Here is a 12,934-nt window from a genome sequence, read left to right as displayed (position 1 = left end):
GAAAAACATTTTCTTTGTATTTTCATTAAAACAAGACTAAATGCAAAGGTAGAGCGGGAAACGACAGCCAGGATGGCGTTGAGGTTATCTTGAGCCTCGTAGTTCCAAATCTGAGTGTCAAACACCTTTAACTGTCTCTTTTACAGGAGAAACTTCATTTTTCTGTGGAAATAGGAAAAAAAGCCAACTATGAGCTGAATGTTACAGCTGTGCAGCTGATGGAAGACTGATGTTTGAAGAAGATATTATTTTCACTGTCACGCCATCAGCTGTGATAAAATCATCCTCACTTGCGTCGATGACAGGGACACTACATCATTTTTAAAAATATGTCATATAACTTCCCAGTTTGAGTGTGTGTCTCCTCGTCAAAGCTCAGGTTCCTCTGCTGCAGGCCTGGGAGCAATTTTCAGCGCCAACACCTCGGATGTTGCTCCTGGAGCGATTTGAGGGTCGTCGACGTAAGTTTCCCCGTCCTCTCACCGGGGGGGCTTGTGCAGCTGTAATCCATCAGTTCCACATTCTCCACTCTTGTTTTTGTTCCAGTAGCCGACTTCTCTTCAGGTTTCCTTGACCTGACCTGGGCTTGTTGAAGGATGCGGCTGTTGTGAGTGTGATGTTGGGAGGAGGACTGTTGAAGTAAAACAATCCCATGGTGCAGCGGTGTAAAGCTCCAGGTGATCTCCAATCAAAACGTCTCGGTCACCCGATGAGGTTCTTTTCAACCTTCAGCTGACCGCCGTCATCGCCCTCCATTTTCACTCCTTCCCTCCAGATGTTCTGTCTCTGATTAGTGTGCATCTGCCAGACGATGCGAGGAGCTGTCGGAAGACCTGACCCCAATCCTTTCACCCCGGTCCCGACGAGCCCGGCCAGCCGCCGCAGAGCTGCCGGGGCCATTATTTCCCATTAGCGTTTGACGGCAGGGCTGTTTGTTACAGCGAGCCCCTGCGGAGAATCAGGTCAGTCTCTGTGCCACCCGCCGTCCCATTTTTGGCACTTGCTGTTTGTGGGGCTTCATTCCAGCGTGTTGACCTCAGCTGGGCTGTCCCTGGGTGCACATTTTTGTTAGAGGTTATCTGAAAATAAGGACATAAAAGTTTAACACCTACATTTACTATAAATAGGTTGCTTTGACGGAGAACAAATTCTACCTATTAACATCTACATTCTGAAATCTTGGTGAGGTGTGTTGCAGTTGTATTGACTAAATGATAATGTTTACAAAAATCAACAACGCCAATTAATGAGAAATTCTGTTTATAATGGTCGCCAGTTATCAAAGACTCAAAGACATGAAATGGCTAAAACTATAAATACTTCATATACGTTTATATAAAACATCAGTGTTCAATAAATTACTGATGCTTTTGTGACCAGATCCATCCAAAATCGCTGCTGTTGTCTGTTTTCGTGCCTTTAACCGAGGTCATTGTGAAGGTGGTGCCACTGACAGTAAAATTTCAAAGGACAAACCTGCTCTAACCTGCCGTGCTGAAGGTAAAGCGATTAATCTGCTGTTTTAATGGAGGAAGGAAGTTCAGACTGCTCGTCCGTCCTTCAGTGTAAAAGACAATCCAGCTCAAATCTGAGAGGACAACACTCTGCTTGGAATCAGGCCAGTGAATTATGAAATTAGACTCACACACACACACGTCTGCTACAGCAGAGCTAATCACAACTGCTGCGCCGAACCCTCTTGTCTAATGATCAGAAATGACAACCATTTCTCTCATCCTGTCGTTTAATTCATAACTCTCCTTGTTTTTCAGGCTGATTCCTTCGAGCCTGATTGAAAATAAAATAGTAGTGAGGTTTTTTCTCCCCCCCCAACCCTTTTTTTATGAGCAATTTAAATTCAAGAGGTCCAAATTTACTGCTTGCACTGGCTTCATTCATTTATGTAAGTGTGCATAATTAATCTGAGGGATGCTCTGTCTTGCGTGAAGACAAACATAGACAGAGGCTGGTTTGAATTTGTCCTTAAGATAACCAATCTCTTCTATGGCTACCATGACACACACACACACACGGGCTATCTGTCATTTTTAGCCCGATCAATTTGTTTAGTTTCCCCCCACGATGACACAGAGAAACTGCTGGAAATATCCTATCCTTAAAAATCCTTCATCCTTAGAAGTCTGCCTCGGCTCGATGCGATGAATGATGACCTGAGCCAATCAATTCTATTTAGATAAGCTCCGGAGACGACAGGAAGGGGAAGAAGGATAGATTCTTCGAGTTATTCAACGCAGAGGCCCAAGGTTATTGTTATTTGGGCTGCTTTCCAACCCAATATTTCACAGGTGGGGCAGGATTACTCCTGTATTCCGGGGAATTGACCTAAAGGATGCTAAAGATACACAGCACAGCAACGTGGTCCAGGATGAGTCCTAATGAAGCCCCAGATGCATCATTTACTCACAGAGTTCCTGCAGAGAAATGCTCCCAAGAGTTTTTGTTTGTGTTGTACAAAGCCATTTTTTTATGTAACAGTCCAAGGTCCCATATGGACTCAAGGTGGATGTTTGTGTCCTTTTGGATCATAATGTAGGTCCAGGTTCTGTATCAGTTCGGCGACACACTCAGTGATCAGGTTTTCCGGAAGAGGTCTGGTTAGCTTTGGAAGTTAAAACTAATCAGCAGATCAACTGATTACGCATCCAGAAGATCACTAGTTCAGGTCAACTGTAGGTCTTTAAAATATATTAGATATGCCACATGGCATTGAACAGCAAAGAGAAATACAAAAGGAGAAGCAGCCTTGAATACAATGCTGAATTAAGTATTCATGACCTCTTTTCTCTCCGTCTCTCAGGGCTGTAGATCTGTTGCTGCATTTTCAGACTCCACCCAAATGTTGGAAAACGTTTGATTTACCAAACAGGAGCCTGAACTCACTTTACCCTTAAGATGCGACACTTAAACCCTCAACAGTGAATCTCTCTGTTCCTTCCATAACATCAAGGGTTCATCAGGAGCTTGTCAACTGCAAAGTTCCTTCTGGAGAGTTTACAAGAAGTGAAAGTGTGAAGTTTGACCCAATAGCTCCACCCAGTGTCTCCACGGAAATGTAAGCTCAGATTGGATTGCAAGATTTTTGTGTTTATTAATTAGTCAGTTAGTCACATTCTCTCTTTGTTCTAGAAAACAGATAAGAGATAGATAGATAAAATAATGTTTCAGTTCCAGAAATGATTCACAGTTTACACAAATAACAAGACACAATGTTGTTAAATGCCCCTGAAAGACAGTAAATAAGTTTTGTGGCATGTTTTCAAGTTTTCATGTGATTCATGTATTTTACCTGACAAGCCTAAAAAAAAACTAAAAAAAAAAAAAAAAAGATTTTATTAGGTAAGTGTCTTTATATTAGTTTTTAAATTGGAATTGACACTTTATCTACAGCATGGATCTTCTGCGTCCTCGTATTTATAAAAACAATTAAATGATTCATTATAATTTATCTTCCGTAATTAAAGTAATTATTTCTCTGTTGTCTTCACAATCATTAAGTCCTTGACTTTTTCAGGCATTCATAACAACAAACCTGCTCATGTATATTTATGAGCGCACTCGTCTTGTATCACATCAGACATGTTTCCAAGTTTTCAAGACCGCTGAGAGGTCAAAGCAGCCTGCTGTTTACCACACAAACAAACTTCATGCTGACAAATGTGCTTTCAAATCTTCGTTTTTGAATAGAATTTTCGAATTAGGAATCAATTTTTGTATCTCTGGTTGTTTGTTTCTTCTTGAAGCCTATCATTGAAAAAAAAAAAAAAAATCAGGGTCATCCCTTCAGTGTATTCATGAGGATTGATGATGATGATGCTTCGAAGAGATTACGCCCAGGCCTCGGTCAGATGACTGACAGGAAGCAGCCACACGAGGACAAATCACAGCTTTTATCATAGATGAGACGTTAAATATGTTTTTGGTTCATTGTGAAACTGCAGTGGGACAAAATTTAGTCCAGGTGAATGTTTTGTCTGTAATGTGTGTAACAGATGGACAATATGTGTGTTGTGCATCCTCAAAGTAACAGTGACCCACCACAACACTGAAGTCACACCAGCTTCTTACGACTCAGTCGGGTCAGTATCAAGTTTTATGTCAGAAATTAGACGTAAAAAAAGCCCTGGACCGGAAAAAGAAGACTGTTGGTGAAACTACGAGAGACACTTGCATTGTGCTCTGTTGTGATGATCATCTTCTAGAGAAAAGTGGAAAGCAGCAGGATTCTTAACAGATGCATGGAATTACAGATTATTTCCTGGTTTGTGACTCTTGTGGTTTCTTTGAAGATCACACACTGATCTGGCTATCCGGTGTAAAAGTGCCTTTCATCATCTAACTTGCAGTTCGGCACCTTTTGTGTCGGAGGTGGTTCCTTCAAAATGAGGAGCTACATGCTGCTCTCGTAGGACACACTTGTTGGTGAGTCTGCGGTGAGCACTTGGAGGCTCTTCTCCGCCTCCTTCGTCTTGGCGGCACCGTCCTCAGAAACAGTATGAACTGACACTTTAACGTCCACACCGCCGCCTTCGGGCCCTCGCCTTTCACCTGACAGCAGTGCCTGACACGCCTCCTCCTCCTCCTCTCCGTTTCTTTCAGAGCAGGCCAGGCCTATAGCCTGACAGTAGACGGACCCTGCGGGGTCAGACTGCGTCTCAGCGACTTCCTCCGTGAATGTCCGGCAGTTGAGGATGAACGGCGGCAGAGGGACGCTCCTTGCCAGCTCCTCCATATGGCGGGCGAACTCCATGGTCTTGAACTGGGTGACCTTGGCAAGCTCCAGTGTCTTGGCTGACGTGACGATGGGAATGTGTTTGGCGACCTCCAAGGCCTTCTGCAGCTTCTCGGCGCCCTCGGTGCGGAAGAACTCGTTGATGGCCCGCTCAGTCTTCTTGAGGTGGCTGCTGACCATGCAGAGCCGCGCCACATTCAGGATCATGGTGATGGTGAAGGCCACCAGGCAGACGGTGACATAATACAAACCCAGGCCGCTGTCGGTGTAGGCCACACGCAGCGTGATGGTGTAGTTTCTGGTCCCACCGGTACCGCTGGAGGCGATGCAGGTGTACTGGCCACGATCTTCAAAGGAGACAACGCTGATGTTCAGGATGCCGTTCTCTTGAATCTCCCACTTCTCACCTGAGGTAAAAAGAAAAAAGATGACAACAGAGTTTCACTTAGACCAACCCGAGAGAAAGGTGATTTCTCAGTTATGGGAAAATATTCATCATCTTTTTAATCAGGCAGCTTCTAATGAAGCATCAAAAATGATCTCTGTGATGAGAGATAATCATAATGGTGCATTTTATGTTTCAGTTGTTTCTTTTTAATAAAACATCATTTTTGGACGTTGATTTTGTATCTTCAACTTTCAGGTGCAACATTATATCTGATGATATCGGAAATTTTGATGAAATACTGAAATCACTTTGCTTTACCTTCTTCCTGTTTACTTTTTTTGCATAAAGCAGCTTTGTAAATGGAAAAAGAAGAGCGAGTGGTTGGCAAAGTTCCTCCTCATGTTTCCTACCTGTGCCCTCGCCCAGCAGCAGTCCTTTAGGGTTGTACCACTTCACATCACGACGACTTCCCGTCACGTTACACTCGATCATTGTGTCGGATCCCTCCTTCACCACCATGGAGGGGTGTTGAGGCGGCGCCACCTCGGACCCGTTGTGATCGCCTTCTGCTGTGCAGCCACAGAGCAGAAGGACTGCGAGTAGCAGGCCTGACAGGTGACGTCTGTGATGTGACAACATGTCGCAGGCAGATCGTAGGCAGCTTCAGCTCACATGTAGACAAGAAAAACCTGCAAAACGGGAATCATTGCAGGTTGTGAGTCAATGCAGCAACATGTTTCGCTTGTTTGAGTTTTTTCTGATGGAATTAGTTGCAGATGTTTATGAGGCAGAAATTATAAACATTATTTTTGTTTTACTTTACTTTCATCTACAAAAGTCAAAGGTTTGAGCCGATTTTTGGCTCCCTCATGACACCTATAACAGAAATACAGTAGTTTATGTTATACAGGTTACAGGGCCTTGTTACGTATTAATACATAACATATATAACTAGAAATGTCTGTCTCCCTTGACTTTTTAATTCTTCATAAAAGAAGAAGTCAGTGTCTCTTAGAAATAGATTAAAAATAGACTTTTTTTGGTTAAATACATCCTGGGAGATGAAGAAAGTTTAAAAATAATAACTCAGTGCAACACATAACACATAAATATTTGTGCTTTTATGGGGATTTGTCAGAGAAACAGTTACTAAAAATACAAATTATTATTCTTTAAAACAATTATTAATGCCACGTTGGTATTACAACACAACTCACCAAATCCCCAAACAGACTCTGGACCTGAATCCACCTGCTCCGACAGAAAGCACCAGAATAAAACCTTATAAATATTTTGTTATGTTTCTGCAGTTTTTTAAGCAAATCAAACTCGATCACTTCCAGAGGTGACTTCACTTCCTTGTTCCCGACAGGTGCGACTGAGTGGGCGTGGCTTAAAAGCTGTTTGCATATATAATCGTTTACCTTAATATTCAAATGTTTTATTGTATTGAAACAGAATACAGGAAAAGGTTTTTATTAAGGTGATACGAATGGAATTTAATATGGATGAATTTAACTTTAAAGTAAATTTGATATATATACAAATATAATTTGGATAATATTAAAAAAACGAGCCAGGTGAGAAAACATTTTTTCACAAGGACTGATGGCTGGAGCTGAGAAACCTGCACAGATTTCTCCTGATATTGATAATATTAATATGAGTTCGTGTTTTTGTAATAAAATAAAAATTTTATTTTATTTTTGGACGTTTATTTTGCCTTTTATTTTGTCAAGCTACCGAACGTGCGGCAGTGATAGCCCGGTGGCAGGAAGAGATTTCTAACAAAATAAAACTCAAATTTTGTGGCCCACCGAAAATCGGAGGATAAGAGATCTTAAAATCACTCGTATATATTTTTAAACGCTTCTCCACATTTAGACAAAAATACAACGAGCATCTGTCATCCCGATTCTCCACCATGTTTTGTAAATGTTTCACTAACATCATCGCCACGGTCAGAGAAGTGTCTTTATTTTGAAGGCGCTGAAACGGAAGCTGCATTGCACACGTGGCTAAAAGTGTGACGTCTTCTGTGAAAACAAAATGTGACGTGGCTAATCCTGCCGGGCTGGAAAAGGGAGGAAAACACGGATTATTTGGGTGTTTTCAGAGAAACTGGGGAAGATTAAGGTGCCGAAACCGACCTGGAAACTGAAAGTCAAGAAGATAAAGTGAAAATAAAGAAATAAGAGGAGGGGCGGGCTGTTAGCAGGCTAACTGCTAGCATCGAGACTTGACAGCTTAGCTGGGTGAGTTTTTGTTTTCACAGTTTATAAATGTGTTGTGTTTTTATGAAAACATGAAGTCATGCTATAAAAATAAAAAGACTCTTAACTTAAAGCTAAGCACATTAGCTGAGACATCAGCCACCGCTTGTCCCAGTACTTTAATCAGAAGAGTAAAACGTTATAACACGTTAATATTCACTGAAAGCTACATAAAGCTGCCGATTGTATTATATAACTTATTGTCTTTTCTGTGTGTGTGGTGTTTGTGGTGCTTTGTTACCTAAAATCAACACTCCCCAGCTGCACAGATAACAAACAGCTGTTCCCCAGGTGTTGTCGTGATGCATGCTGGGAAATGTATCGACCCTGGCATTGGTTTGTGTGTGACAGTGATTTCCTTTGTTCTTATCTCACCTTTGAAGGCACGTGATGAGACTTGAAGATGTCTGACAGCGAAGCTGCAGCAGAGAAACAGGATCCGTCTCCCGCCGAGACGCCGGGCTATTCGACCGATGTGGCCCCAACGAGGAAAGCCAGGAGGAGGCCGGACGCTGTACCTGTAGCCGAGGCTGAGGAGAGGCCGAAAGTAGAGGAACAGCTGCCCAAGGTGGTGATGAGTCAACAAATCAGCTTGTCGAGTGATTTACACCAACAACGTGGAGACTTGTGTTGTGTTTTTTGTTTCTTTCTTCAACAAACTGCTGTTCTGACACAACAGATAATCCTTGTCTTGTATCAGTAACTCCTTCTGGGGTCCCACCAAAGGTCACTTGTTTCTGTGTACAAACATATTGATTTCCTCCTCCTCCTCCCCCTCTGTGCACTCCTCTCTCAGACCTCCAGTGACTCCACTGTGGCCCAAGGTGGTTGGGGATACTGGGGTAGCTGGGGCAAATCCATCTTATCCACAGCAACAGCTACTGTGGCCACTGTGGGTGAGTGTACCCCACCTATGTCAACCCTTTTCTAATAGACACGGTGTGTATGGGTTGTTGTTTTTTTATTTTTAATCTACTGTAACCGCATCCTGAAAAATTCATGCACCCATACCTTTCAATTTATTGACTGCACAAACAAATGTCTCAACATAATGCAGACTTGCAGCATTGTGAGCTACAATTCTGTTTAATGTTCCTCTGTGCTGCTTGTCTGTCCAGGCCAGGGACTCACTCAGGTGATTGAAAAAGCGGAGACATCGTTGGGGATCCCGAGTCCAACTGAACTGTCAGCGCAGGTGGAGGAAGAACACAAACAGCAGGGTAAGACATCACAGTGATTATGAAGGACATGACATATTTTCTTCAGTTGTCTAAACCTTTTATAACAGAATGTACTCTATCTGCAGCTGAAGCCAGCAGCGAGACAGACAAAGCGACAGGAGATGGGCCCTCGGCGATTGGAGGTGCAATGGGAATGCTGACATCCCTCTCCAGTGTCGTCCAGAGCACAGTAAGCAGTCAGCTGCCTGATATAGTCAGTTTCATTTCAGTGGCTCTTTGGTGCTACCACCGATAACGCATCCAAACTAGCACACAAGCTTATGCAATCACACGACAGGTCTTTCTCTACCGTAGTGACTGCTGTCCAATCAAGAAAGCCTCTCAGGAGACGTGAGGATTCTCTTTGAATCTTGTTGACACAATTTTTCTCATGCTTCCTGTTCTTATTTTGTTCAGGGTCAAATTGAACATGGTTGTGATTTCCCTCCTTTTTGGAAAATTAATTAAAAATACTAAAGAATAAACTGTAAACAGACTGCAGGGATTAGAATCATGATGTCAAAAGGTTAAGTGGCACATTTATGCAAATCTGTAGAGGCGATTTCAGATTATGGAGATGTATCTCGTGTCAGCTATAGCCTGAAAATATCACAAGGACAGTCATTCAGCTCATCAGGCTGAAACTAACCCTTGTCTCAGGGGAAGACAGTGATCACAGGCGGCCTGGATGCTCTGGAGTTCATCGGGAAGAAGACGATGGATGTGATAGCAGAAGGTGATCCCGGCTTTAAGAAGACCAAAGGACTGATGATCAGGAACTCCACTCTGTCTCAGGTAGGAAGGCAGAAACATCTTAAACTGAAGACCTGGCTGAGCTTCAGTTTGATTCCTTATGATTTCAAATGAAGCTCATCTCATGAAGACACGGCTTGCCTGACCCAAAGTGTTGCAGTTCTGTCCCCTTTGTTCTATCGCTCTCTCACTCTCACAAACCAACGCTGTCTCTCAGGTGCTGAGGGAGGCGAAGGAGCGAGAGGAGCTTCAGACGGCAGAGACAGAGTCGTCAGATTCTGAGAAGAAGGTGGTTGCTCACTACGGGATGCTGTTTGATGAATTCCAGGGACTGTCGCACCTCGAGGCTCTGGAGATTTTGTCTAGGGAGAGTGAGTCTAAGGTATAAAAGCTCCGACAGGTGCTGAAAAGACTACTGAGATCCTTTATGGTTCACAGCTCAATGGAACCTGGTAAAAGCCTCAAATGTGTCCTCGTGTGTTCCTGTAGGTGAAGTCGGTACTCACCACCCTATCCGGAGATGAGCTGGTTCAGCTCAGAGACGAGCTGGAAAATATCAAGGAAGCTTTCTCCCTCGTGGAGTTTGATGACGAGGAAGTAGAAGAAAAGAAAGGTGATGTCTCTGAGCTGCTGCACCGAACGAACAAGTCAGGCGTCATGTGTGTCACCTGAAATGACTCATTTCCACATTTTTGCCTCCAGATGAAGACGGCACCGAGTTTGACAGGGAGCTGATGAAGGCCTTAGAGGGTCTCAGCGTCTCCACCACAGCTGACAAACTCAACAAAGTCAGTCACACATTTCTTTCTCAAATCTGTTAATAGATTTTTGGATTTTTTGCAACACAAAATATGTCCAAACAACAATTACACATTTTTACATGTTGTAAAGTACAGCACAAACATACGAGCAGTGTCATGGGGAAGATGTAGCTAATATGTATTTATACGCACCCCTCAGGCCCGACATGGCGCCTCCTGTCTTATTACTGACATGATGCTGCCGGTGGATGAAGGCGAAGCGGGCGAGGAGGTGGAGAAGAAGACCATTTCTGTGGAGGTAAGTCACCAGTCGATGAAGTCATAGCTCAAATCAACTTTATCCTGTTTTATGCAACATAAGATTTTTAGGATAACCCTTTTCAACTGTAAAGACTCAACACGACAGCTACCAGCTGCTAAAGTTTAGTTTTAGTTCTAAGTTCGAGAAAGTGGAGGCAGAAAAACTGTCAGAAGGTTTGCTCGTGTATTTTCTGTTGTCTCAGTGCTTCGGATTCAATTCCCTGTGGTACACATTTTGATCTTTCTCTACATGTCGTCTCCGCTCTTCCTTCATTCATGTGTGTTTGTGTGTGCTAAATCTCACCAGGAGGTCCATGCTGCAGCCATCAGGAGTCTGGCGGAGCTGACGGCTCGGTCAATTGAGCTCTTCCACAAACTGGCTGAGATGATCCTGTTCTCAGGCGGCAGGACGGAAACCAGCGCCCTGTCACAGTAAGTCGGCGTGGATGTTCAGTCTGAGCACGTGCAGATGCTGCAAGAAGTCCTGACTGTGTTCGAACTGGATTCCTGTGTGTGTTCAGGTTAACTGTTGTCCTGTGTAAAGAAATCTCGCTGCTTTCCAAGAAGTTCACCTCCTGTTTAACAACTGCAGGGGTAAGTGTGAGGGATCAGTCTCTCTGGACTGAAATATCACAACCATCATCATGCCGTGTCATTGTCACATCATTGCTGCTGACGGCCGCAGAAAGATCATGTGGTTAAATTAGATTTTTATCCGTATGAGTTAGTTTGATTTTGAGTATTTAGGAACAAGTTTTAATTATTTTGCTCAACCTCCTCTGTGTTTGTTTTTCTGGCCTGTTCATGTGTCAGACTATTTGCTGTTGTCTTCGTCAGTTTTTCCTTGTGGCTTGCTTCATCACTGGATTGACTGTAATCTGACCTAAAGCTTTTCCTTTACAGTCAACCGAGAAGGGGGACGTCCTCAACCCGCTGATCACAGGAGTCTTTTTAGAGGTTTGTGTCAGTTTCTCCCTGACACCCTTCACAAGGTCTCATTTGATGACATTTGATGTGACTTTTACAATTTCACAAAGGAAATAATAACTACGCAGGAAAATCTATTATTTCTTCTTTTTTTAACTGTTAATTTATTGAGGTGGAATCAGAAAATCAGAAATCAAGTAGTCAATTGAGTTGTATTTTTACATTTTAAAAACCCATGAAAGTGCTAAAATAACAAATTACACGGTTTGATCAGTTTTTTTGCAGTGAAGTGGACACAGTGTGTAAAGGATGTTCTCCAGGTGTGCTGAAGAGAATATTTCCTGCTCAGTGTGCTTCATGTTAACACGTGACTCGTCCTCACAGGCGTCCAACAGTGCTTCTTACATCCAGGATGCTTTCCAGCTGCTCATGCCCATACTGGAGATCTCCCACATCCAGAGGAGAGCCGAGCCCACGCAGCAGTGAACATCTGCCCCTTCCCCAGATCGCTGCCGCCACACAGGGACTCTGTCACAGCCAATCGCTGACACCTCCTAAAAACCTCTCCAAAAATGGCCCGTGTCAGCATTTTACTCTGGTCTGGTTATCAGCTCAGGGCAAAGTCAATTTCACACCTGGGAGGAAAAATGTGTTCTTATCAAACAGTGTTAGCTTTTTTCTGCATTGCTGGTTTATTTGTAAAGGACATCAGATGGACTCATTGAAGTGCAGTGTTAATGAAGGTCTGGATCTGCCAGATGGGAACAAGCTGGAGAAAGTTTTATCCATGACTGTACTTGTTATAAATGTAAAAGTCTGTCTTCTGCCTCAAAGAACACTTAAAAAAAAAAACACCAATTATTCTGAAAACACAGGCGCTCATTTGTCTCAGTCTGGGCAAAATAAGTACTGACATACATTGATAAAGTATTTTCTCTTTACTGCACAGAATCAAATTTAGTTTTCTCTGCATCTTTTTTAAACCCTGTCAACATGTTGCTGGAGCTAAAGAGCCTTTGTTCCCTGACCAAGTGGTAACGCTGTGTGACAGCATCCATCAGCTTCTCAGCTGCTGCTTGTCATCTGGATGTTGCCATCTTGAGAAGGTCGCGGAGACGAGGATGAGGATCTGACCTGCGCTGGACACACTAATGTAAACCATTCTTTATGGTCTGTTTTCCTTTAAATGGGAACTGTATCTGATAATTGAGCTAGCAGCTGTTTGTTGTGAGCATGTTAAGTGATCATCTTTGAGCAATAATCTCTGCTGTGCATCAGGTATTTGATGGTTTTCAAATAAATGTACTTAAAAGCCGAATTTGTTACAAGTTTTAAACTGTTTTTTAAGACTGAATAACTAACTCCACAACCGCCACACGTGATACTGAATTCTTAAATCGTCATTATGGAGAAATTACAGTTTAGCTTTTATAATTTTCTTTAAATGAACCAAACCGACTGAGCCTGAAAAAAAAGTTATCCTACTCCAGTCCAGGAGGGGGAGTTTGGAGTCCGCCGGGAAACACGAAGAAGAAGAAGAAGAAGGAGGAGGAGGAGGAGGC

General features: G+C 43.0%; 2 protein-coding genes across 2 annotated transcripts; one reads left to right on the top strand and one right to left on the bottom strand.

Annotated features, from left to right (window-relative positions):
* Nucleotides 1-3,090: 3,090 nt before the first annotated feature.
* Nucleotides 3,091-6,491, bottom strand: LOC115054412 (microfibrillar-associated protein 3-like). The gene is made up of 3 exons (XM_029519648.1): nt 6,356-6,491; nt 5,549-5,827; nt 3,091-5,157 (listed from the first exon to the last, which is right to left on the bottom strand). The coding sequence occupies exons 2-3, from the start codon at nt 5,775-5,777 to the stop codon at nt 4,409-4,411; spliced, it is 978 nt and encodes a 325-aa protein (XP_029375508.1). The 5' UTR covers nt 5,778-5,827; nt 6,356-6,491; the 3' UTR covers nt 3,091-4,408.
* Nucleotides 6,492-7,168: 677 nt separating this feature from the next.
* Nucleotides 7,169-12,283, top strand: fam114a2 (family with sequence similarity 114 member A2). Its single transcript, XM_029519198.1, has 14 exons — nt 7,169-7,393; nt 7,795-7,979; nt 8,208-8,307; nt 8,530-8,631; nt 8,718-8,821; nt 9,292-9,426; nt 9,602-9,766; nt 9,874-9,997; nt 10,087-10,172; nt 10,345-10,443; nt 10,753-10,877; nt 10,967-11,039; nt 11,349-11,402; nt 11,757-12,283. The coding sequence occupies exons 2-14, from the start codon at nt 7,815-7,817 to the stop codon at nt 11,856-11,858; spliced, it is 1,434 nt and encodes a 477-aa protein (XP_029375058.1). The 5' UTR covers nt 7,169-7,393; nt 7,795-7,814; the 3' UTR covers nt 11,859-12,283.
* Nucleotides 12,284-12,934: the final 651 nt, after the last annotated feature.

This window comes from Echeneis naucrates, chromosome 14 (genome assembly GCF_900963305.1).
Source record: "Echeneis naucrates chromosome 14, fEcheNa1.1, whole genome shotgun sequence".
In the NCBI taxonomy this organism is placed as follows: Eukaryota; Metazoa; Chordata; class Actinopteri; order Carangiformes; family Echeneidae; genus Echeneis; species Echeneis naucrates.
The sequence above is the reverse complement of the archived record's forward strand: the minus strand, read 5'-3'. Positions and strand labels throughout refer to the sequence as shown.